Raw genomic sequence first — 27,890 nt, 5'->3', positions numbered from 1 at the left:
GCCTTTCAGAAGGTTGGCTGAAGGAAAAGATTCTGAATGGATTACGTCCATGCGACGTATTATATAGATAGGGAAGCCCTTCTCATATTTGGCACGCTGAATGCCATTGGCCAGTGTTACTGGCATGATTGAATGCGGCTTCAGTAGTATTTGGAGTAAGGGTTTCCCCTTAAGCGTTGGCAACGCAATGGCGGAGTGAGCTGAATAAAAAGGGAACATGCAACAATAAAAACAAACAAAGTGGGTGCAACTGGCAGTCTCTCACTTTAATCTCTTTCATGCATCCTTAAGCACATACATCATGTTTAACAATGTCATGCAATACTATATTATATTTAATAGTACTAGTTGTCAACCTCAAGAAAAAAAACATTAGTTGTGTTCGAAATCGGCCCCGTAAACCCATTCACTATTACCTACATTAGTCCACTAATATAGTTCACTTGAAGGAGTGAATGAAAACGAGTGGGTGAATTCGTACACTGAGTGCACTGGAAGGGCTGCTGCTTTTGCATAGTTTGAGCTGTTTAATAATCATTTGAAACTGAGCAAATTGGCAGCTCCAGGAGTGAGATGAAAGGATTTATCTTGAACTCTGTTATGGAAACTATGTATAAACCTTATTTAAACAATTTAATAATCAATTAAAAATGAATATATACCTGTATGATATTACACTGTAGCCACATTAGACCAGCGTTTTTGAAAAATGGATGGATGGATGATTGAGCTGTGGGCGCCATATTCTGGATAGATGCAGGAATTTATTCGGCACAATCCTCACAGTGCATTATGGGTATCTTTAGCTGTTGAGCGTATATCAGTTGTACACTCATTGTGGTGCATTGTGGAATTGAATGAGTGCACTTAATAATGTCACCTATAGTTTCTGACACCACTACAAAATGGATGTACCCTCAAATAGTGCCCTATTTAAGGGTATTGGGGCGATTTCAGACACAAACATAGTCCTACTCTGTCAGACACTGCAGTCACAGCATTAACTCTATCCATATGTACTTCTAATCCACATGAAATCTTAATGTGACACTGCCTCCTACTGGCAGAAAGAGCTCAATGTGCAGTTTCAGGATGAGCTGAATGAGTCTTTTCTAGATTTACTGATGAAAAGACACTAGGATGATTCTGGTGCAGTTTGTTCTTTAGTGTGTTTCTTCTGGTGGGTCTGAAAACTTCCTAAATATGCAAATCTCTTGTCACAGATGGAGCAGCGGTAAGGCTTCTCTCCTGTATGAACTCGCTCATGAGTCTTCAGGACATGTGATCCAACAAATGTCTTACCACAATATGAGCATTTGAATGGTCTTTCTCCTGTATGAATCCTCTGGTGCAACACTAAGTTACTGTTATGTTTGAAACTCTTCCCACAATCACTACAGTGATACGGTCTTTCTCCTGTGTGGAGCATCTGATGACTTTTGAGAGTACCTGGATTGAAAAAGCTCTTCCCGCAGTAGGAGCACAGGTACGGTTTCTCTCCGGTGTGAATCCTCTCATGGCATATAAGGGAGAATTTACTATGGAAACGTTTATCACAGTTTGAACACTGATGCGGTTTTTCAGAGTGTAATTTTCGGTGTGGCCTTAGGGAACGTAAATCTTTAAAGGTTCTCCCGCATTCATTGCACTTGTAGGGCCTCTCATCGCTGTGAATCCTCTCATGAGAAATTAAAGAAGATTTGTGACGGAATCGATTATCACAGTGTGAACACTGATACGGTTTTTCCTCAGAGTGTATTTTTTGGTGTGACCATAGACAACTTCCGGCTTTAAAGGTTTTCCCACATTCAGTGCACTGGTACGGCCTCTCATTGGTGTGAACGCGCAAATGGATCGTCAGATGGGATCCATGGTTGTAACTCTTCTCGCAGTGAGGACACTTGTACGGCTTTTCACCCGTGTGGATTCGCATGTGAGCATCAAGATTCCCTTTGGTGATGAAATACTTTTTGCACTCGCTGCAGTGAAAACGCTTTTCACCAGTGTGAATCTTCATGTGAGCTTTTAGACACTTATAAATGAAAAAATCCTTCCCGCACAGTTCGCAGTGAAACTCCTTCTTCACTCTGTGCTCTTTTAAATGACGTCTCTTCTCTTCTATGGTTGTATAGCTGATGTTGCATCTCTTGCAGGTGAAGTCTTTCTGTTCTGTGTGTGTTCTCTCATGTCTCGATAAATGTCCCTGTGAGCTCATGGTTTTCCCACAGGTTACGCAGGAGAAACTCTTGACCTTCAGCTGATCTTTTGATAACGAGGCCGTTTCTTCATCTCCATCAGTAGATGAACCGCCATTCTCATCTGAAAGAAATGAAACGGTAATACATTTTTTTAAAATTTAAAACGTACTCAGTGTTAATGTACCATTCACGCATCATACTTAAATTCTGATATATTAGTCTATTAGCCAAACTTCTAGGGATTAACGATTCATAAAACCACAACTGCAATATGGTTATGCAGTTATCAATTCGCAAAGGCTGTAAGTTAATTACATAAACCAGAGGTCTTCAATCCTGCTCCTGGAGGGCCGCTGTCCTGCAGAGTTTAGTTCCAACCCTAATCAAACACACCTGAATCAGCTCATCAAGCTCTTCAGGATCGCTTGAATATACAAAGGCAGGTGTGCTGAAGCAGGTTGGAACTAAACTCTGCAGGACAGTGTCCCTCCAGGAACAGGATTGAAGACCTCTGACATAAACTCTCACCTGAAGTGGATTTGGAAATGCAACACTTGCCACCCATTTTGGCCAAATCATGCAGCTCGAGAACCGGTTCTAAGTTTTATGAACCATCGATATTGTATGCCCTTGACGTTAACGAGTCCTCTTATCGATGCTCCTGCTCTGAGTCCCAGCCATACAGACCGTGAACTCACAACTGTCCCTTTTGTCCTTTATCGGGCACCATAGCACGGCGTCCTACGCATCTGTTCGTCAAAACGATTTGAGCAAAGGAGGGAATCATGGAGAGGAAGAGACGATCTAAAGCTTGGCTTTATTTTACTAAATGAGACGAAAATTATGCCGTTTGCAATAACTGCAAGGCTGTAATTTTTGAGTAAAGGTGCAAATACAAGCAACATGCTTAAACATATCTACCCATGGTACTGAATAGCAGGAATGCCGTGTTTTTGATCCGCTGCGTACAACTGCCCAAGATAGCAGCACCGTAACCTCCGTTGAACAGGGTAATGTAATGTTAAATATCACTGGCGTCTTACAAACAACAGGCATATTCTGCGAAAACACTGTATATATAACTATTCCATCCCTGTTTTTATGGAGAATAGTTTTAATTCAATATTAGGAGGAAGAGTTTCTGACCTGTATGCTTGTGTTTACAAAAGAGTTTTTAATTTATTTTATTTAAATCTTATTTATTATTCAGTTTGCTTACTCAAGTGTAAGCTTTAAAACAAATAAAACCACTTGTTTTTTTGCCGAAAAAGCATAGGCTGTGACTACTTTTTTCTATACAGTGCTATCAGGAATCGATAAGAGAACCGTTAAAGAATCGAATCGATAAGCAGAATCGTCAGTGGCATAGATATGATAAAATCTTATCAATTCCCATCCCTACATTCAAGTGTCATGAAAAACAACAACATATCATGAAAGAAACACACCTGCAGGAATAAACTCATCATCATTATTTTGATTTTCATCAACCTCATTATAGTCATCATCCTCCTGCTTAAGGCTCTGTTGTTGTTCCTCTGCTGTGGTTTCTTCTCCTCGTCTCTCTATCAGGTTCCTGCAGTCCTCCAGTTTGACGGAGCACATCTTCATCTGCTGTTCTCCAGCGTTACAGTCAGAGGTTTGATCAGCGGATCCATGATCCTGAGCGTCAGTATAACACAGTAAAGTGAGGCTGAGCTTTGAGTCCTGTGTGTCTCTGGATCTCTGATCTCTGATGCTCCAGATCGAATTCTGACAGTACAAAACAACATATATTAGCTAACACTGACATTGTGCTCATGACTTTTACTTGGAATCTTAATTGGTTAACAGAGGCCTCATTTCTTTGGACAAACTGACAGGTGATTCAAATGAATCATATACAAACCTCTCTGTTGGGTTTGTCTCCTCTTTCTCTCAGCTTTGCCTCCAGTGACGCCACCTCTTTCTTCAGCTGACAGATTTCGGTGATGAAATCCTCAATATCAAGCATGGACAGATCCGTTCCTACTGATTTACAGCAGATCACATCCATCTGCGCTCTCATGGTCAACATCTGAAGACAAACATCGTCATTATTACAAGAAACATTTATAATGTAGCAGAAGAGCCTCTTCTCAATATTATTAACTTGTCTTTATTAGGGGTGGCTCGATACCACTTTTTCTTCTCCGATACCACAGCCTTGAGTATCTGCCGATACTGATCCAAAACCAACTTTTTAAGAGACCAGGCATCTTAAAGAATTAAATAGTTAAAAGCACATTTGTCAGGAGGATGCACTGTGCTTAACCTAGCCATCTAAAAAGCATCATTCTCAAAAAGAGCAACAAATGTTCTACTTCTCTAAAAGAAGAAATGCGTAGCCCAGAACATGACTTTGTTGTGCAATACTGCTGCTTCGTTTTTATTAAAAAATTTCAAACAGAACTTGTGGCAGCCTTTTTGATTAGTCAGCACCAAACATTCAAAATAAAATTAAAAGAGCAAATTTAAAGAATTATAATTCCAGTGTCAAATACTGGATGTAACTCAACACTCAATGTAGTCATACCCGGTGTTGTGCGCGAACGCGTTCATTGCACGATAGTTCGTATTTTAGGCGAACGTGAACTGAACGTACTGTATTACTGCCTGATGAACGTTACTGTGAACTTCTTTCTGGTGTCTGTGAATGGCAGCACTCTGTTTAACTTCGTTCAATAGAGTGGCAGATTTCTATAGAGCCTTCCAAGTGAAAACCCGGCTAAAACACACCGTAAACAGGCCTTAATATGTAAAACACCCAATCTGGCAACACCAGCGACCAGTGTCGCACCGCCACATGCGTCAGCAAAACAAAAAGCAGCAAGAGGCATCGTATGATCATTTAAACCAGTTTTATGACGAGGTCGGTCAGGATGGGAAAAATCTTACATTTCTGTGCAAACTTTGCCCGCCGATAAAATAATTACTGTCTGTGGCTCTACTGTATATGGGCTGTGGCAATATTTTTGAAAAATAATAGCTCGCAGCAACATATGGAAAAAAAGAACTATGAACTAGTTCAAAATGTTAAAGTATGAACTGAACTAGTTCATTTTAAAATTTGTGAACTGAACTTTGAACTAGTTCATCTAGAAAGTGAACTTTTCCAACACTGGTCATACCTCTGTAAACCATAACTTTAAGTATTTTACATGTAACTTAACATAATAGTATCTCCATTTTAAAATGTACAGTAGAACACAGTGCAATAAGGCAATCACAAATTAAACTATGCCATTAAACCCGATATCAAGGTAGGTGCAAACTCTTAATTTAGCTTAAAATCTTATACGTAGGAGTCTTAGCTTAAGAGCGATTCGGGACCGATCTGAGAGCAACTCTGAGTAAGGAAAAGACAAAAACTTTTATCTTAGTGAGGAGGCGGGGCTGACCCCGTTGCTATGTATGACACAATCTTTTGAAGACTGTGATTGGTTGGTTGTCCAAGAAGGAAAAAAAGAGTGATTTTAAGTATAGGGTCTATTCTAAGCCTTCACTTTGAAATTACATGCGTAATTTTTCCTATTTGACCATTCTCGTACACACACACACACACACACACACACACACACACACACACACACACACACACACACACACACACACACACACACACACTATATATATGTGTATATAAATCCTTTTTTTTATTTACCATACTGTTAATTTCCTATAAGGTATTTGATTGGATTAGAATGATAAAAATTGTCCCACTGTCTATTTAAGTGGTGATTTGAATGTTGGTTTTAATGTAGCAAACATGGAATAAAAAAACAAGAAGGACAAGAAAGCTGAACTGGACAGAGGAACAGTGTTTACTGTGAGCCCAGTTAGTGGATGAACACAAGGCCATCCTTAAAGGAAAATCAGGCCGGATGTCACAGCAGAAGCAGACATAGGAGCTTATAGCGGTTAATAATAAATTATTTACGGTTCATTCCCCCTGCTTGTGAGGAAGCCTGCTATATTCATAAATGCATTTTTTGAGCCTGCAATGTGGGAATGTCCAGTGGAAACTAAATGAACTGCGACACAATAAGAGGTTCTGAAAGTGCTGTAATTGTTTGTGATCACTCTGCTTACAGAAGGTTGTGACAGAACCAAATCATCACTGCTGCGTTGATGCATTTTCCCAGCTGCCAAATATCTTAATGTACAGTAGTGATTTAATTCCTGGCACTACGCCATTCCTGCGCTGTGTCGGAGATGTTATTGTGTCTCTAATAAAATCGGTCACAAACATGATCCCTGCACGATCTAATCTATAGTGTCTTATTAACTCACTGTCATCTATTTTCTGCAATGCATTTCTTCTCCCTCTTCGTCTTTCTGCCATTTTCTCCTCTGCTAAAGAAACTCTTAAGCCTCTTAAAAGTCCTCGTCCGTGCTCCTAACAATTTTGACCTTAGCACCTCTTTTAAGGGTTAAGATGCTTTCTGAATTACTTTTTTCTTTACTAGGATTTTTAAGAGTAAACGCCCACATTTCTAAGAATTTTCTTATAATTTTGTCACTAGGAGCTACTCTTTGCACTAAGATTCTTTATGAATACGGGCCCTGTTATGGAGTTATATTAGACAGCAAATTGTCTTTGGAAGATCATATTTCATACGTTACAAAAAAAGCCTTCTTCCACATCGGAAACATCGCTAAGCTCTGGAACATGCTATCTCTTTCTCATGCATTCATGACCTCTAGACTAGATTAATGTAATGCATTACTAGCTGGTTGTCCTTCATCCTCAACAAACAAGCTACAATTAGTCCAAAATGCAGCTGCTAGAGTTCTTACTAGGTCAAGAAAATATGATCATAACTAATTTTATCATCTCTGCATTGTTTACCTATTAAGTTCCGTATTGATTACAAAGTATTACTACTGACCTATAAAGCCCTAAATTGTTTCAGTGCATTTAACTGATCGTCTATCGCCTTACAAACCATCTTGCTCTTTAAGATAACAAAACTCTGGACTTCTGGTAGTACCTAGAATATCTAAGTTCACTAAAGAAGGCAGAGTATTTTCAATTTTGGCTCCTAAACTCTGGAACAGCCTTCCTGATAATGTTCGGGTGCCAGGCTCGCACTCCCAGTTTAAATCTAGATTAAAGACGGATCTCTTTAACCAAGCATTCAAATAATGCATCTCATAATCATGTACTCCAGTTATATTAGATCAAATGCACATGATTACCTTTTGTTTGAAATGGTATTATCCAGTTGCTTGTCTGTTTTATCTCAGGATGCCCATCCAGAGGTAACTAGAGAGTATGTCAGCTCCAGTTGCCTCTCACAAAGACTTCAGATGCCCAACACCTGAGAAGAGATGACACCGACTCTGAATCAACATGCACCACTGCCAAGTTTTTTATATATTGTAATCATTATGATCAGAACTTGTTATTATCGCTGTAATGAGATCATTGTTTATACCTAAATGAATGTTAGCTAACTGGATTTTTTTGTATTATCTTAGAACTGTACATTTCTGATATTACTTTGACAGTCACCTCTGATAACAGAGATTACTCTAACGTTAAATTGTAATGTGGACATTTTCTGTAAAGACGCTTTGAAACGAAATGTGAAAAGCGCTATACAAATAAATAAGAATTGAATTTATGATGAACGAGCAGAGTTACACAGATTTGATCTGTAAATAAAGAAAATTACTTTCATTTGAGAATATTCAGAAATATAAATTTAATTTGCAAGTTTAGGCATGTTTCTTGAGTAGGACTATCAAATATTGTTATATATTATCAACACTTTTATTAAGCTGCTGGATTTAATTAACTAAAATTTCGGATATTAAACAGTATGTGATACTCATTTCTAAGACTCATTTAAAAGTGATCAGAATTGAAAATTAAATATCGTTAGTACACCGGTTTAACAAACACGTCTGCTGAAGTAAACAATTAACGTACGGTCACTGTGGTTTTAATAAAAACATCTAAGTTGGACAATGGTTGATTAGGGTTTTAAGGATAAACAGCGAGAAAACGCTTAATTTAAGCTCAATAAATCACTACAGACAAAACAACATACCTCAGTCTGAGCACGGCATCATTTTCTTCAGTGGTTTTACCGGCGCAATGAAGAGCGTCACAGCGACTCCTACAGGTTTAGGTCAGTAACACCTGCTGTTCACTAGAAATCGTTTTTAAATGGCAAACTTTTTCCGCCCTTTTCTCATTCAAAAATACACTTGAATTCCAGTGGCGCGGACCCTTGATGACGTATTTTAACGGTCATCAGCGTCATAAAATCCTGCAACGTTTTTTATATTTTCATTTTTTTAAAATACATATATGCACATTTATAACACTATACGTTGTATTATATTACATTTGCATCAAATTACAAAAATAATAGCTGCTGTCAGGGTTTGGGAGTATCAGTAAAATCCCTCTTCTGACTGCCATTATCAATCTGTTTTTTTCCTCTTGTTTAAAGCTATGAAAACACTTTTGTGGAGTTTTTCTTTTGCTTTTTGAGCAAACTTGAACACACAAAAAATATGTATTTAATGTAATCTCTCGTCTGCTTCTGAGAAACCCGGAAATGAGAAATGGTTCAATTGTGAAAACACAGCAAAAACCGTCGGCTATATGACACAGCTGTTTTCAATCTTAATGTTTTTGCTATAGTACAATACATAAGCTTCAGGTGGCCTATAATGACTGTATGCGGGTATTGCTTAAAAAACCTAGGTGGTGTAGTGCAAGTGACTTGTTCTGTAAGACAAGAGTCAACACTTTCCAGGCTCTATTGAGAAATCTGATGTACAAATTTATTGGTCGACTGAATGGCTCTCAGAATGGCATTATTAATCTGCTGACAAATCCTAGTAAAAATGTTGTGCGATACCAGTCACCTTTGTGGAAGCACTGGTATAACTGTCTTTTATAATTGGTAATTGTGGGTTTTAGGGAGGTGTTGGGTGTCTGTAATGTTGTATGGTTTTCTAATGGACCCTGAGTCTGACAATAAAGTTGAAATGAACTGAATTGAATAAACGTTAATTCATTCAAATTATGACGGTGACAAAAATATGTTTTTATCTGTTATTTTTTGTAATTAGTCATGCTCACTGCACCATTCTGCAACCTCTAGTGGTTCAACAGATCATAAAACTCACAGTTCTGATGATATTACGTTTTTTGATTCACAGATAAGATAATTTTTCAGATCACCAAGAAAAAAATATACTTTGGGGGTGGGGGTTAAATTTACTTTTCATTTATTACTTAAAGCACACTTTAAGTGTCTCCGATACCATATAAACACTAGCCAAACTAATAAAGTCCAAACATTATTAAAGGCAAGTGAACAGTCAGCAAAAAATAAGAACAAATGCATAAATCACAAGCATAGATAAATACAATGTAACAAATAGGGTTGGGTACCGAAACGCGGTGCCAATAGGGAACCGGTTCCGACGTAAACGGTAGTAACCAGAGCGAATAAGAACGAAAAATTCGGTGCCTGACTCTCTGTGTCATGAGGCGCACACACGTAAGGTCTCTCGCTCTCTCTCTCTCCGCCGTGCGCGCACTATACGGTTTGGAGCACAGTCTGTTCTGTCTCGCATGCGCGCTCTTGCTCGCTCGCTCTAGATTCCGGGATATTTTAACTAATTTGCGGGCATCAGGGAGCCGTTATCAATATGCGGGAGACTCCCGGAACGTCTGCTTATAGCGAGGGGATTAATGAAGATGACGAAGACAAAACGCTCCAAGGTTTGGCTGCATTTCACGTGTAAAATTACGCGTCAGAACGCCCTCTGGTTGTGCCGATTGTCTGAAGCCATATAGAATCACGCCAATGCATTGGCTGATGGCGCGGGCGTCGCCTCAACGCTCTTACATCGTCATATTATATTAGCGCGGGCATCATCTGCTTCTCAGATTTCTCTGCTGAAAAAGGAAGCTTGTCGGCAGCGCGAGGAGCTTGGCAGCGAACGCAGCGTCTCGTTCCCTATTCAGAGAACATAGGTTACACCAGTAACCAGAGACGTTCTCTTTCATAGGTTCACTCAATGCTGTGTAGCTAAGACGCAGTGGGAACGAAATACCAAACTCGCCAAGCTAAAGCCCCGTTCACACTACAAGCGACAAAGCGACACAATACCATTAGTTTCAATGAGGAGCGGGCGATTTCCGGCGACACGGGCGACAGCGACCGTTGGCGACCGGATGGGACCTGTCTGGCGACGCGACAAAGTTGAGATCTGTTTAACTTTATGCAAATGAAGAGCGACAACCAATAGTAGCGGAGCATGCATGATCCTTCTCCACATCTTTGGATGTCATTCATAAAGGCAAGTAGTAGTGGGAACGCCCTCTAGCGACCTCATCGCCAGCCACTGGCGACATGCAGCGACAAAGTCGCTTGTAGTGTGAACGGGGCTTAAGCGCTGCCGTAGTACAACGACCAGATAACTTACATGACTTGTTCAAGCAGACAAAACATGGGAACCTGGAGCCATGTCGAGATTAGATTACCCTGGTAGTAATCTCTATTAATCTCCAGTATTATTACATTGTTTGATACAATATTGTTTTATTTGATATTATGTAAATGTGAATTTTTATTTTATATTGGTTTATTTATTATTACCATACGTTACTTGTATTTATATTGTTTAAAGATTTAAGTTAATATTGTGTCCAGTTTGGCCCTGTAAATAAAAAGGTATTATTTTTTGACAAAGTCTGTGCGGTTTCGCTTTCAGCACCGGAACCGTTTAAAAAAAATACAGAGTAGGTACTGGTATCGGATAAAACCCAACCGATACCCAACCCTAGTAACAAATGTACAAATAAAGTAAGGTCTAAATGAAGTATTCATTTCAGGTACAGAAATGTAATACATTTTAAACAACACTATGTTCACTGCATGAATTTGATATAGATGAATCTTTGTTAAAGCTGTATTTTGTAGTTTGATTAACATTAAAGGGGTGATTGATTGCGATTTCACTTTTTTCATTTTAAATAGTGTGTAATGTTGCTGTTGGTGCATGAACAGTATCTGCAAAGTTGCTGCGCTGAAAGTTCAACGTAAGCAGAGATATCGTCTTTTAAAAATCAGGAAGTTTAATGCCTACAAAAACGACTCGAATGGGACTACAACAATACTTCCCGGGTTTTATACGTAACTAACCCATAATCAACCCTCCCTCCGGAATATGCAAAAAAGGGGGCGTGGCCATATTTCTGCGTCTTTGTCGAAGAGGAAGAGTTATAGTGGAGAGCATTAGCCATGCCGTCGAAAGTGTGTTATTTTCACCCAGCTGTAATGCCGTCTGTGTTCGGGCTTCCTACGGACGCTGTAGTTCGTCAACAATGGCTACAATTTATGTTTGATTATGTTCCAGAAAATTACAATCGTAATTTAGCTCTCTGTGCTGCGCATTTTACGGAAGACAGCTTCCAGAATCTCCACAATTCAATGTCGGATTCAACAACAAACTGTTACTAAAGCATGAAGCAGTTCCAACTTTAAAACCAGAGGCAACAGTTGTTGGGCCACAACCAGTTAGTAATTTTAAATATATTTGCATGTATAATTTTAGACGTAATGCTTTAGTTTTTATCAAGGACGTAAACAAATGCCAGCGCTGGCTTTAGTAGCCACTTAGTTATGCTATTTCGTGTGTCTATGACAAACGCGTACAAGCATTTTGGACCTGAATTTGTAATTATGTACTAATTTTGTAAATGTATTTACCATGTATACTTTATGACGTAATTTTTCTATTTGATCAAGAACGTAAACCAATGCCAACGCTGTTTGTAGCTAGTTAGTTCTTTGCTATTTTGTGTGTATAAGACAAACGTGTATAAAGTTAAAAGAATTATATGTAATCGCAACAGCAAACTTCAGCTGCTGTTATCAGATGTTTTCACGTTCTGTTGGCATTTTAACACAGTTGCTACATGTACACCTAAAGAAAACGATACACCGAGTAAACTAAGTTTTGTGAATAGATAAACGGTTGTTCATTATATCGACAAAACAATAATTTTAAAAAACGGCATTACTCAGTCATTTATTCAGTTATATTAAACATTTAATCAGGAGAAAGCCGTATCTCAAAAGCTAAAAAGCAGCAGTAGCATTTTCAAGTAACAGCATATCGAAATTCTTATATAATAATAGTAGAATAGAATAATAATAAAGATTCAAAAATGTACCATTCAGAAACGTTTTGTAAGAGCAGTGGGAAGGTTCTGCTTGACTCTCTTCATTGCCGCTTTCTGGGTCTGATTCTGGCTCACAGTATTGACACCATTATTTACATTTGACCGGAGCACATGCAGCTTTTGCCCGTAAAAGGTAATGGGCGTGCAGTTTCCGGAATACGTGCGTGACTACGCAGTTTAGCCAATTGCAACACACCGGCCCAAATAACCAATCTGAGCCCATTGCCTGTTTCTGAGGGAGTGGTTTCATAGAATCAGGAAGTCAACCGGTCGTTCAAATGACAGAGGAGAAAGTGGCTTACAACAAAGGTGAAATTTATGAAAAAAACATGAAGACATGTTATATTGCACCCCATAAACACAGTCATGCAAAGAAAAAAAGCAGTCAACCACCCCTTTAATGACATATAGACAACAGCAGGTATTTATAGGGTGCTGTCACTTTAAGACTGAATGCACGGATCCATTATAATGAACCACATCCTTCTCTTGACCTCTTTCTCGAGACATACCGTATAACTTCAAATAATAGCCGAGTCCCAAATAGACGCCTGTCTCTTTTACATGCCTGGTGTGGCGACAGGTTTGGGTAAATAAAGGCCGGTCTCAAATAGAGGCCGGGTCTGTTTTTTAGTTTCGGGTTGTATTTAATCTTCTAAAACCCGTCAGATCGTCCGCTTTTTGGTGGCCGCCAAAGCAAATTTGTGTCCCGCCAAAGCCTTTTTTGATCAGTGAGTGATGTAGAATAGAATGACTGCTGCGCACGAGCAGAGAGAGAGAGAGAGAGAGAGAGAGAGAGAGAGAGAGAGAGAGAGAGAGAGAGAGAGAGAGAGAGAGAGAGAGAGAGAGCACTCTCACGTCTTTAAACATCGCCAGCGCTGTCTTGCTCTCTCTCCCTCGCGCATATTAATCAACATCAATTGACACGATAGTAAAAGGTCGGAAGACCACAGTTTCACGTGGAGCATTTGGAGATTTTTAGAGATTACAGACTCTAGGAACAACATCTCAATGAACAACATCTCAACACTAAATTATAAAGGCCTGTCTCATATAGACGCCTGTCTCAAATCCAAGCCGGTGCAGTTCGACGATTTGGGAAAATAAAAGCCCGGGCTATTATTTGAAGTTTTACCGTAACCGACTGTGTTTACGAGAATACTTGCTGAGACTGGTATTTTGACCTAATTTTGTGTGTCCGTCCATCCAAATGCAAGAAAACACAAAAGAGGAATCGATTTGGGCTTGAATTTGAACAGGAACTGAGGTAAATATTGGTCATTTCTTGCCCTAATGTGGTACTGCCATGTTTTTCAGTTTGTGTTACTGCTAAAAGAAGCTGTGGCCGAGTTTTGTGTTCACGTAAGATCAATATATAAATACAGACTTCCCTCATCTGCAAATGCAGTGAAGGTAAAGTAGCTACCTGAACAAACAAACACACATCTATCATGGAGGCACAAATGCTCTGGAAGAACATAGATGACATTTAAAAACATTGTGTGAAAGGAAAACCACACTTTCTTGATTCAATAAAACCCATCCCAAAGAAAACCATCCAACAATAATTTTCATAGATCAATAACTTCCTTACAATCATTCTTGAGCGCATTCCAAACACATAAAACATGTTTAAAAGCGTTATGAAATCCAGGCACTCATAGATGGCCTATTATTTTATTTTTAGGCTTTTTAATAGTTCAAGTTCTGTCAAATTTAAGATACAATAATCAGCCGCGTTTTCATTGCAGAAACAGAAAGTAATTTTTAAACACTATTTTATTTAAGTCAGACCAGCACAAACTGAATATATCACAAGGATTTCTGAGGTGACTCGCTATGCTGACTCGCGATCTTCGCAGTAGTGAACGCGCCAGAGAGAAATGCACATTTCATACGGATTTCATAAGCAGAGAGCAGTCTGTAGTCTGTTTTCTTTCGTTTTGAATTGTTCTGTTTAAAAGTAGACATGTCTGTGAGGCAAGTAGGCTACCTTATACGCCGAGTTTCGGTTCATTCATGAAACGAGCTCCAGTTCACGCGCTGGCGCCTCCGTTTCGTGATCATCTATCGTCTGCTATATTTACTTCTTATTTATTAAATCCAGGCAATTGGTTGATGAAACATTGATTAAAATAAAGATACAATTAATACAAAACGAAATTCACTTTAAAGAAAGGTTTTGTGCTTTCTGTTTGATGTCTCTGTGAAAGTTTTAAAGCATATTTTAGTGCCGCTTTCAGAACGCTCACGTACGGAGAACTGTCACGTCCGTAACATTGTTTCTTCCTCATAAATGCGAACACTAAAAATAAAATAAAATAAATATTTTGTTCTGTGGAGACTGAGAGCCAACCCTTCTTCATCCGGTGGGTAGTATTACTTTGGTTTTCGCCGTGTAATTCACAGAATTACTAAACAATATTTTAGGCCTATAAAATTCAGCCCCTTATAAATGTGCATTTTCTAAGCTTAGAAAATGGACAAAATTCATTTGATTCTAATCATAATGTAACATTATTGTGAAATTGATTTATTTATAGGCTATTTGCTATTAGTATAGTAAATCCTTATGTTTTTATCCAACTAGGCTATGTGTGGGCCTTATGTAAAATACGGGACAAATCGCTTCCCTTATTGATTTGATACGGGACGCATCATTTTACTTGTTAATACGGGACAATTCCGTATTTTAAGGGACGGGTGGCAAGCAACCCTACCACCAATCCTACAATGCGTCGCTGCTGCAAACAGGTTAGGCTGTAGGCTACACTTCAGCCAAAATTAATTAATTTAAAAAAGTAACGGACAACGCACCATATGATAACGGTAACGGAGTTAATTTATTTAAAAAGTAATGTGTTACAGTATGAGTTACTGTCAAGAGTTACGCGTTACTGCCCAACACTGGTCCCTACCTAGACAGCAACGTACTGTCGGCCAAGGTCCGGTCCACATGGATTCCACACGGCCCAGATGTGGGCCGGATCTGGGCCGACACTATGTTGCTGTCTGGGTAGGGACTTTGGGGTGGTACTCGGTGTGTTTCGACCACAGGAACAGGGTCTAAAAATGAAGTTCCAGGTAAAAATTTCCCCCTTAGAAAGGACCAGCTCACAAGGTCCTACTTATTTTCATTGGTCAGGAACTTTCGGTAGTGGGACTTGGGCGCTGAAAATGCTAATTGGCTGAGTCCAAGCAGCATTTTGATTGGTTGACTGGTTGACACACAGCAACAAAGCCTTGACTGGTCTTTCTCCTGTATGAATCCTTTGGTGATTTTTTAAGGTACTACACTTACTGAAACCCTTCCCACAATCGCTACAGTGATACGGTCTTTCTCCAGTGTGAATTCTCAGATGAACTCCAAAATGAGCCGGATTAAAGAAGCTCTTCCCGCAGTAGGAGCACAGGTACGGTTTCTCTCCGGTGTGAGTCCTCTCATGGCAAATCAAATCAGATTTGTGACGGAATCGTTTATCGCAGTGTGAACACTGATACGGTTTCTCCTCAGAGTGTATTTTCTGGTGTGACTTTAGACAGCTTGAGTTTGTGAAGGTTTTCCCACATTCGCTGCACTGGTACGGCCTCTCGTTTGTGTGAATGCGCACATGCCTCTTCAGATGGGGTTTGTGTTTGTAACTCTTCTCGCACTGAGGGCACTTGTACGGCCTTTCACCCGTGTGGATTCGCTTATGAGCATCAAGATTACCTTTGTTGCTGAAATACTTGTCGCACTCGTTGCAGTGGAAAGACTTTTCGCCTTTGTGCGTCTTTATATGAGCTCTCATATTATAAGGAGTGGTGAAGAAATCCTTCCCGCACTGTTCACAATGAAACTCTTTCTTCGTGTGCTCTTTTGAATGACGTCTCTTCTCTTCTGTGGTATAAAAGCTGATGTTGCATTTCTTGCATGTCAAGTCTTTCAGTTCTGTGTGTGTTCTCTCATGTCTCGCTAAATGTCCCTGTGAGCTCAATTTTTTCCCACAGGTTACGCAGGAGAAACTCTTGGCCATCAGCTGATCTTTTGATGTTGAGGCTGTTTCTTCATCTCCATCAGAGGATGAGCCAGTGTTTTCATCTGTCAGTAACAAAATGGTGGTAAAATGTCAAACTTTAGATAGGGATGCAACGGTTCAAAAAGCTCACGGTTCGGTTTGTATCCCAGGTTTAGGTTTGCCGTTTCGGTACAGTTTAGTATGTGCTATGTTCAGATAAAAAAAGACTATCACATAAAAATAAAGATAATAAGAACAAATAATCTAAGTACAAATAAATACTATAGAGCAAAGATACAAATAAAATAAACTGTGCTTTTCAGGTAGGTCTAACATTAGTTTTCAGGTACAGAAATTGAATAAAGTAATCAAATGTAAAATAACATTGCATATTTGACTGTATATATTAAAGATTAATCCTCATTAAAGTTACAAAAGCTTTTCAATCAAGCGCAGTGAGTGTTTCCTTGTCTTTTGTTGTTTGATACAAGCCAGGTGAACACTGTGCGATTTTGGCCACGATTTGGCCGTCTGAGACTAATGCCGGGCGTACACCAAAGGATTTTCACAGTCCCAGACTAAAGACTGGCAGTCTTTAGGAATCTTACTGGAGTCTCGGCGTGCTCCCGTCGTCTCGGTCGTTAAATGTGAGGTGATAATCTGCAGTCGGCGACCCGATTTATGACAGTCTTTCTCTAGTCTTTCATATCAAACATGTTTGATATTATCGCAAGTCTTTAGTCTGAGACTAAAAACTGTGAACCCAAGTCTTTAGATGTGAGCTGATAATCTTATAAAGTCTTTTCTAAATCTTTTCAAAGTCTTTAGGTGTACAGAAAGCATTAGTTTGACAATGTTCACTGTCGGCAGATTAATGATCGTTGCAATCAAATTTTACCTCCGACGAAATCCTGGCAGTGTCAGAAGATTTGACTCGCAGTCCTGCAGTGTTACTTCTCCTACGACGACCGTCAAATTGTATTCGTTTTTTAAGAAAAGCCATGACCAAAATTAATGTTAGAAATTTCAATCCCACGTGAAATGCAGCTCACAGTGAACGTACGCGTCATTGATTGATGATGTAAAACTCTGCGCAAGTTTTCTTGCGTGGATCAGTTTTTAACGCATCTCGACTGTCGTACAGTCTGACATTAATAACAACTGAGATCTTACAGTGTGTCATGGCTTACAGCGAGGATCATTTTCGAACAGACTGACAAGCAACAATCGTGGACTATAATTAATCGCACAGTGTGCACCCGGCTTAACATTAAAAACACAGACAGCAAGAATATTAGGCTACCGTCACTTTAAGACCGAATGCACAGATCCAGCAGACAGTACTGATACTGTTCACATGCATTCTTTCTCGACCCTATAAGTACACTTAAGGCATAACAGACTATGTCTGCAAGGATACTCATCAAGACGGACATGTCGACATAATTTTTGTGTAAATTTGTCCATTCAAGCGTTGGACTTGAAAGAGAACTCAATATTTATGCACTGGCTGAGACGTGTGCGCTCTTCGCATGAGTGCACACACACACACAAATCTTTTCGCAGCGTGCGCAAGTTCTCTTTTGCTTCTTGCTCTTCAATGTTTAAACTGGCAAAGCTTAAATGAGTTTAGTTTTAAACACCGATAGCAGCGTGTGCTGTTTAGGTCTCGCCTGCGCTCGAGCGCTATCAACGCCCGGGTAATGACAGCATAAATGATGGCTCAAGTTCGAGCGAACACTACGCGCATTGAACAAAGTTTACAAAGAGTGACCGTATTGACGTTTTTTGATTATCGCTGTTGTAATCTAGCTATTATTTGGGAGCCAGCATGTGCATCCATCAACAAAAACATATATTAGTGGAACAGTCTGTTTTACGCATTGATATTTTCAACAAACCATAGATGCGTCATCAGATTTGAGATCAACCGCGGGGCATGTGCATCCCGAACCGTGGGTAGAAAACGGTACGGTTAGATTTTTTTACCGAGAACCGTCACACCCCCTAGTATTTGACTAGAGTTGATGTGCTCTCAAACCTGGGGTGCGTTTCTTAAAGCCAACTATGGTTCAATGGAGATTATGATCAAAGTTTGCTAACAATGCTTTTGGGAAACACACCCCTAATCAGGACCATCATAGACCAATATGAGCCTAATCCTACCAAGACTACTGACATTCAAGTATCATGAAAAAAAAGTCATAAAAGGAAGAAACAAACCTGCAGGGATAAACTCATCATCATCCTTATTTTCTTCATCATCCTCATTCTGATCTTCATCATCATCCTCCTCCTCATGGCTCTGTTGTTGTTCCTCTGCTGTGGTTTCTTCTCCTCGTCTCTCTATCAGGTTCCTGCAGTCCTCCAGTTTGACGGAGCACATCTTCATCTGCTGTTCTCCAGCGTTACAGTCAGAGGTTTGATCAGCGGATCCATGATCCTGAGCGTCAGTATAACACAGTAAAGTGAGGCTGAGCTCTGAGTCCTGTGTGTCTCTGGATCTCCAGACTGAATCCTGAGCTTCTGTCCCATCAGTCACACACACTGAAACCTTCTCCAGATCCTGACAAACACATCATAGATCAACACAAATAAACAACAACCTGTGTATAATAGCCTCATTACTCAGCAGTTATCTCTAGCGGTTAAACTGGTGATTTGTTAGCATATTTTGCTGCTGTCTTAATTTGAGATGGCCATAATAAGTGAGAAGCTAACACAACTTTGGTTTGATTGAGCTGAAGGATGAAATGATGAGCTGCTCAAACCTCTCTGTTGGGTTTGTCTCCTCTTTCTCTCAGCTTTGCCTCCAGTGACGCCACCTCTTTCTTCAGCTGACAGATTTCAGTGATGAAATCCTCAATATCCAGCATGGACAGATCCGTTCCTACTGATTTACAGCAGATCACATCCATCTGTGCTGTCATGGTCAACATCTGAAGACAAACATCATCATTATTACTATAAGACACATTTATAATGAACGGATCAGTCTCAAAATTATTTCACATATAATGAACAACCTAGAACTGGGTCAAAGACGAGACGTCACCATTTTGGTGTACGCATCAAATTAAATTTACAAAAGGGATTTTACATAAAAAAAACATGGTAAATGCAAGTAAATAGTCTACTTTCATGTTTCAAATAACTTTAGTGAAAATAAAATGACAAAATATGAGTAAAATAATGCTCCAAAGTGTAAAATTGTCATTCAACGTAATGGTCCGGACTTTGATTTTACTATTACATTTTTATATAAACATATAAAATACCATGTTCACATAAGTGTTGGCTGTATTATATTAAAAGGACTATGTATTATTTTTTTCCTTAAGTATTGAAATAACTAGGGGACTTTTGTCCCGAATACGCAGTTTGTAAGAGGTCATTCAGTGTAACAGGATCAGGAAGCAATTTTTAAATTAAATAAACAACCAATAGTCATCAAGCAGTCTGTGACATCATCAAAGTTGAAGATCTTGTGGTGCTGCAGCAAGTTAAGTTTATTGCTCTTAAATATGTGATAATTTCATCTTTTCATAGTTGTAACTTGAGTAACAAAAACACTTGTCATTCAGTGAAATGCCAAAAAAAAAAACTTTTATTGTTAGAGTTTTTGAAAAATAAGTAGATGTTGTGAATAATTATGATTCACCTTTCTGGTCAAGTTCACTGTTTGATTTAGGTGGCTCGTTGTTAGCCTGCAATATTAGCTTAAGTAGAAGTTTCGTCATTCAGGGTAATGTTTTGTCATTCGGTGTAATGCAAATTGTCTGTTACACCACAGCGTCCTCCATTACACTGAATGACAGTGCCACTGTTTAGATAACATTTTTAGCATTTTATTTATATTTCAGATAAATTAGGGATGTTTAGTTCTAAAAGAAAATATTAATCTTTATAAATTTGAATGTTTTAATTTCTTTTTGTCTTTAGCTAGGGCAGCGCTTTTCGCAAGGAGACAAGAAAAATATTGAGTATCGCAATGTCAAAATAATAGGGCTGGGTTAAAAAGATTTTAACCCAGAATTTTAATCGATTCTCATTTTGAAGAACCAGTACTGATTTGTTAATTGATCTTTCTGTCTATGCTGTTTTCAGTTGATTTTAATCAATATCAAATTGATCTGAAATATAATCAAATCGTGAAATTTGTGTCAAAGCCGAGGCCTAAAGTGTGAAGGCAATAGTGTCAGAACCTGAGCCATTAACCCTGAGCAAGTCAAAACTCACGACAGCAGACTGGGAGAAAGTTATCGACTAGTCAGGTCTCTCTCTGTCTGTGTGTGTGTGTGTGTGTGTGTCTGTTCTCGATGAAATAAGAGACATTGATTATATTACCACCAGTTTGTTTCACAATTGTTAAAGGGATAGCTCACCCAAAACTGAAAATTAGCCCATGATTTACTCTCCCTCATGCAATCCTAGGTGTATCTAACTTTCTTCTTTCAGACGAATACACTCAAGAGTTTTATTAAAAAATGTCCTGGCTCTTCCAAGCTTTATAATGGCAGCGAATGGCCGTTTATGTTTTAAAAGTACATCTATCCATCATAAAAGTGCTCCACATGGCTCTGCCGGGGTAAATAAAGGCCTTCTAAAGTGAAGTGATGCGTTCGTGTAAGAAAAATATCCATATCAACTTTATCAACTAAAATAAGTAGCTTCCGACAGATGGCCGTACGCCTCGATTTACGGCGGAAGAGTAACACGACCTGACGCACAACACAATGACGAACGGGGAAGCGCAGAGGATAGAGCAAAACAAAACACTAGTCAAGAATAAGAGTCTAATACTAGAATTTTTAAAGAGAAATGTGGGAGGAGCTTGAGGTTGTTTCCCAGCCCTGTTTGTTTGATCTACGAGATCCGTCAAAGCTTACACTACTCCTACATCTACGTCACACATCGTCAAGGGTTTTACCCTTTTAACGTAAGTCGAAAGTAAGTAAGTCTGTCGGAAGCAGACGATAAAGTTTTAAATATGGATATTTTTCTTACACGAACACATCGCTTCGCTTCAGAAGGCCTTTATTAACCCCCGCAGAGCCATGTGGAGCACTTTAATCATGAATAGATGCACTTTTACGATGGATGAATGTTTTTTATGGACCTCAAATCATAAACAGCCATTCACTGCCATTATAAAGCTTGGAAGAGCCAGGACAATTTTTAATATAACTCTGATTGTGTTTCGTCTGAAAGAAGAGTGTCATACACACCTAGGATGACTTGAGGAGAGTAAATCATGGGCTAATTTTCAGTTTTGGGTGAACTATCCCTCTAAAGTGTGTGTCCTTCAAGTTCCAAGATTTAAAATGACATATAATTAGTATTTGGGGGCTGCACTGTGATCTTTAAATAGAGTCCTATAATATGTTATCAAATTATAGTTTTTCTAAAATAGTCTGATAGGATTTTTTTGCATAAAAATATTGTAACACTGAATGACATTTTAGTGGGTGTCTTCTGTAAAATCACGGTAAAAATGTATGATAGTAATTTTTTTTTCCTCAGAAAAATATTAATTTAAACAGGACATATTCTAATGTATGTGAAAAAGACTGAACTTAAAGAAGTTTTACACTTTTATTTTTTTTATGCTTGAAACCCCCTTTTCGTCTTTGACCCAACTACAAAATTTAGTTTAATTTCTGAGTATATTCAGAAACTATTTCCAGATATAAATGTTTAGACTTGTTTCTTTCATTTTTTATTATTGAGATACTTAATTGTCCAATATTACAATTTTGCATAGCACATCTACTTAAATTAGCTGCTTGATTCAATAAACTCAAATTTCGAAGTTAAACATGATATTGTGATACTTGTACTCGTTTCTAAGCGTCCTTTAAAAGTGTCCAGCATTATAATGTGTTACTACAGTAAATGGGTTTACTAGAAATATCATGGTTGAAACACGTTTGCTGTAGTAAACAATTGGTATTACGTTACTGCGTATTTTTAAATAATAAGTTAAATTATGCTTAGTGCTGTTAAATCATGGTTAATTTGGTTTTTAGGAATAAACGGCGAAGAAACGCTTCATTTAAGCTCATTAAAACATTAAATACTGTAATCAACAATCAGTTAATAACATACCTCAGTCTGAGCGCGGCAGTCTTCGTCCTTTCTTCAGAGCTCTTCCCGGCGCACTGAAGAGCGTCACAGCGACTCCTACAGGTTCCCGAAACACCTGCTAGATAATATCTTACCGCAAACTCTCTCCGTCTTTTTCTCAATCAAAAATAACCCCCGATTACTTGACTTCCATCGTGTATTGTATTTCTGTGTCTTAATCATCTCTGTAAACATGAACTGAGGTAATAACGGTCATTTTTGGCCTGATGACGTGGTACTGCCATGTTTTTCAGTAAGCTGTGGCTGAATTTTTCTGTTTACATGAGACCAATATGCTAAATATCCCCTAAACAAGTAGCATTTACATTCATAGGAACATTCGGCATCGTTCTCAAACTATTAGTAACAATCATAGACTGTAAAAAATAACAATACGTGAATGTAGTAGGGTGTAATTTTCCTATATGGCTCTAACTCCAGCTCAGTAGGAGGCGCTATGAAGCTCTTCATTCCGCAAGTAAAACAAAACCGAACGGAAGAAAGAAGATCTTACTGTTTGAACACTGAGCCGGTGGGTGTTAAATATGTTTTACTACATTTATACGTTTTTTGGGGGGGATTTATGATTAATCTGTTTATAGTATGGTTGATTTTGTTTATTGTTTTGATGATCGGAAATTAAAAATTTTTCTCTCTCTCGTCGAATCTCGTTATTTTTTGCCGAACGCTTAATGTGTTGCTTAATTCTAGCGACAGAATAACGCGTTAATGAACGTGATCATGTATTATACAATATTTGAAAATATTCCTGCTCAACGCTGGCTCAAATTAAAACAAAGCATTTAAATGTCTGCACATTCTCTGAAATCAAAAGTCATATTTAGTAATAGATCAGTTCTGCTCTCGTTTATAATCATAAACAATCTTTTTGAGTTTGATCAGTGTCCGTTCATTTTAAATGTGTCTTGTAATAATGATAATGTGTTTGTCTTCAGATGTTGACCATGACAGCACAGATGGATGTGATCTGCTGTAAATCAGTAGGAACGGATCTGTCCATGCTGGATATTGAGGATTTCATCACTGAAATCTGTCAGCTGAAGAAAGAGGTGGCGTCACTGGAGGCAAAGCTGAGAGAAAGAGGAGACAAACCCAACAGAGAGGTTCGAGCAGCTCACACTGCATTTCATAGCTCACTTCAATCACTGTCTGTTTGGCCAATGAAAATTTGTCTTTAAGTTGATTTATAATAACACAATGACAGATTCAGCATATATTCTGTGTTTTACACTCACAGGATTCAGTCTGGAGATCCAGAGACACACAGGACTCAGAGCTCAGCCTCAGTTTACTGTGTTATACTGAGACTCAAGATCATGGCTCCGCTGGTCAAACCTCTGACTGTAACGCTGGTCAAACCTCTGACTGTAACGCTGATCAAACCTCTGACTGTAACGCTGATCAAACCTCTGACTGTAACGCTGATCAAACCTCTGACTGTAACACTGAAGAACAGCAGACGCCGCTGAAGATGTGCTCCGTCAAACCGATGGACTGCAGAAATTCAAAGGAGACGAGAGAAGAAACCACTGCAGAGAAAGTACAGAGCGATGATGACGACGATGACGAAGACAATGGCAATGATAATGATGATCACTGTGATGATGGTGACTTTATTCCCTCAGATATGGGTATGTTTCTTCCTTTAACATTTTACCTTAAAGGGACAGTTCACCCAAAAATAAAAGTTATCCCATGATTTGCATTCATCCATCATAAAAATAGTCCACACTGTTAATAAAGGCCTTCTGAAGCAAAGCCATGCGTTTTTGTCAGAAGAATATCCATATTCAAAACTTTAATCTAACATAGCTAGTCGCTACATTTCTTACAGATTTCTGCTCATTCGAAATCAAATACCGACAGTAAGATTACATTAGTTTGAATGCAATGCATTAGTGAGAAAGCGATTGCGTGTGAGAATAAGTACCTGTTTAAAATGTGCTTTCACCCGATCCAGCCCGATCTCATGAAAGTGCGTATCTATAGCACAAATTTTATTTCATGTACCATTTACAAAATAGTTGTTGCTTGCATAGCCTATGATCAGCAGTTTTCGCGTGAATATGATACACACTTTATGGCGTGCACGCACTTCACATCCCTAATCCTAACCAAGGGGTTTAGTGCGTTTCATTTGCACGGAAAAACAATTTTTTGGTGTATAAATGGCACGAGAAATAAAATTTGTGCTATAGATACGCACTTTCATGAGATCGTGTTGCCCGGTCATTTTCAGGAGGCTTGAGAACCTCCCGCAGTCACTCATGTCCATCGGCGTCATCATGACCTTCACATTTTTTTCTGATATGAGTGATCCATCTGTATCATGCTAGCATAATGTGTTTAACGTGTGAATCCTTACTAAAAATGCAGTTCTATAATGAGCCGTTGGCATGAATTGTACTCGTTATGGAGCGTAGCGGAGCGCTCTCGGAGTGAGTGAAAACCACGACGCTCCGACTTTTAAAAAATCCGCTCCGAGCTCCATTCAAAATCACATCGCTCCACTCCGCTCACATACTCTGATATCACAACTAGCTGTTGACAGACGGCTGTACGCATCGATTTACGGCGAAAGACTAACCTTAGACCTGACGCATGACATACTGACGAACGCGGAAGCGTTAGAGCAAAACACCAGTCACGAATTAGAAGTCTAAAACGAGAATTTTTAAAGAGAAATGTGGGAGGAGCTTGAGTTTTTTGCTCAGCCCGGTTTGTTTGAACCGCGAGAGCCTCAAATCTTACGCTACTCCTACATCTACGTTATTCATCGTCAAGTCGACTTCCGTAGGCCGTCTGCCAGAAGCTAGTTATTGTAGTTTATAAAGTTTTAAATATGGATATTTGTCTTACACAAACGCATCGCTTTGCTTCAGAAGGCCTTTATTAACCCTCTGGTGTCGTATGGAGCACTTTTATAATGGATGGATGCACTTTTTTGGGCTTCAAAATCCAAGTTACCATTCACTCCCATTATAAAGCTTGGAAGATCCAGGACATTTATTTAATGTAACTCCGATTGTGTTTGGCTGAAAAAAGAGAGTCTAGGATGGCTTGAGGGCGAGTAAATTATGGGATATTTTTTATTTTTGGGTGAACTACCTCATCAATAAATGTTTTACAAATGAAAGTTAAAGATGCACTCCATCATAATTCATTGCAAAATTTCTTAGGATGCTGGTCCACATGGTTTATGGCTTGTATGTTCATTATGTTGCATGTTGACCCAAATTACATGGATATATTTTCAGAATTGATATGTGTTGGGGACATGCAAGCCAATAGATATATAATATTTTGTTCTTTTCAGATGAGAAAGGTGGTTCCTCTTATGACGAAGAAACGGCCTCGACATCAAAAGATCAGGCGACGGTCAAGAGTTTCTCCTGCGTAACCTGTGGAAAAACATTCAGAAAACAGGGAAATTTATCGAGACATGTGAAAAAACACACAGAACAGAAAGACTTCACCTGCAAGAGATGCAACATCAGCTTTCCTACCTTAGAAGAGAAGAGACGTCATTCAAAAGAGCACAGAGTGAAGAAGGAGTTTCGCTGCGAACAGTGCGGGAAGGTTTCTTTCACTTCTGGCAATCTGAAAATTCACATGAAGACGCACACTGGCGAAAAGCCCTTCCATTGCAGCGAGTGCGACAAGTATTTCAGCACCAAACAATCTCTTTTTGTTCACAAGCGGATACACACGGGAGAAAAGCCATACAAGTGCCCTCTCTGCGAGAAAAGATTCAGAGATGGGTCCCATTTCAAGACACACATGCGTTCGCATGCCAGCGAGAGGCCGTATCAGTGCAGCGAATGCGGGAAAACCTTTAAACAGCCCATTTGTCTTATATCTCACCAAAAAATACATTCTGAAAAACTGCATCGATGCTCACACTGTGACAAGCGTTTCCGCCAGATATCTCAGCTGAAGCGGCACGAGAGAATGCACTCCGGAGAGAAACCGTACCTGTGCTTTCACTGCGGGAAGAGCTTCTCCGACCCGGCTCATTTCAGAGTTCATCAGAGAGTTCACACGGGGGAAAGACCGTATCACTGTGCCGTTTGTGGGAAGAGTTTCCGTCAAAACACCAACTTACTGAAGCACCAGAGGATACACACGGGAGAAAGACCGTTCAAGTGTTCTCAGTGTGACAAGACGTTTGCTCGATCAGACGTCCTGAAGACTCATGAGCGAGTTCATACAGGAGAGAAGCCTTACCGCTGCTCCATCTGCGATGAGAGATTCGCTTATTTAGGGGGTTTTCAGACCCACCAGAAGAAACACCCTAAAGAACAAACTGCTCCTGAATCAACATAGTGTCTTTTCATCAGTTTAATCCCTCGACTGACCCTACAAAGTTACATTCATTGAGCTCCTACCGCCAGTAGGAGCTTTTATGTCAATCGTGAGTAGAGATGATTTGAATCTTGAATGCCATGATTATAGTCATGCATTTACAGAGTAGGACAATTGTAATGATCTGATTTAGGGTTAGAAACGGTGGAAGATGCTGTAATTCTGCAGGCAAGAAGAACCTATTCAAAACTAGCTCTATCTTTTGACAAAATAAATGTTTTTTTGGTAACACTTTACAATAAGGTTCATTAGTTAACATGAACTACACTTCTACGGCATTTATTAATCTTAGTTAATATTAATTTCAACATTTACTTATATTTTATTAAAATCGAATTTTTATTAAACAACACTAACAAAGATTAATACTGTGACAAATGTTGTACTCATTGTTAGTTAATACTTTAGCTAATGTTAGCTAATGAACCTTATTGTAAATTGTTACCTTTTTTTTTAAAATCTCAAATAGTTTAACAATATTATTGCAGATGTTTGCCTACGGGAACATACACAAGCAGAACAGCTGCCATTGAGTTTAGGGCTGTCACAATTCCTCGATTAAGAGTTCTCTATATTAAAAAACCCTCGATCGCAGTTTACCGGAAGTGGCTCGTTCCATGGACAACAATCATGATCCGCATTATTAGACCGTCTTCTAAGGCGGCACAATATATTAAAACCATTTAAAATCCACACTATATATGCTCCGAAGGTTTAATATATATATAATGCGCTTTATTTACATGCGTGGAGCGTCTCAAACTCCATCTCTGCATGTTGTGAGTTTGTGTTGCTAATAACGTTTATCTGGGAACACAATTTCATCAGATTTAAACAATCATTTATAAACCTACTCCGAAACACAGGAGAATACATCATTATGTTTCTAAATATGCAAACTGTTAATCGAATTTCAAAATAAAAGTTTGTGTTTCATCATCA

At 38.9% G+C, this 27,890-nt stretch overlaps 2 protein-coding genes across 2 annotated transcripts; one reads left to right on the top strand and one right to left on the bottom strand.

Moving 5' to 3' along the window:
• Positions 1–241: 241 nt before the first annotated feature.
• On the bottom strand, positions 242–22,610 carry LOC143706751 (uncharacterized). The gene is made up of 7 exons (XM_077199017.1): positions 22,545–22,610; positions 19,208–19,375; positions 18,660–19,002; positions 15,588–16,519; positions 4,087–4,254; positions 3,647–3,950; positions 242–2,319 (listed from the first exon to the last, which is right to left on the bottom strand). The coding sequence occupies exons 2-7, from the start codon at positions 19,373–19,375 to the stop codon at positions 1,136–1,138; spliced, it is 3,099 nt and encodes a 1,032-aa protein (XP_077055132.1). The 5' UTR covers positions 22,545–22,610; the 3' UTR covers positions 242–1,135.
• LOC143706188 (uncharacterized) lies at positions 22,551–27,890 on the top strand. Its single transcript, XM_077197856.1, has 4 exons — positions 22,551–23,094; positions 23,519–23,686; positions 23,821–24,214; positions 25,900–27,890. The coding sequence occupies exons 1-4, from the start codon at positions 23,020–23,022 to the stop codon at positions 26,907–26,909; spliced, it is 1,647 nt and encodes a 548-aa protein (XP_077053971.1). The 5' UTR covers positions 22,551–23,019; the 3' UTR covers positions 26,910–27,890.

Source organism: Siphateles boraxobius, unplaced genomic scaffold, assembly GCF_051911475.1.
Source record: "Siphateles boraxobius isolate OS27281-9 unplaced genomic scaffold, OSU_SipBor_1 111, whole genome shotgun sequence".
NCBI lineage: Eukaryota > Metazoa > Chordata > Actinopteri > Cypriniformes > Leuciscidae > Siphateles > Siphateles boraxobius.
Note: the sequence above shows the minus strand (reverse complement) of the source record. Positions and strands in the feature narration are given on the sequence as shown.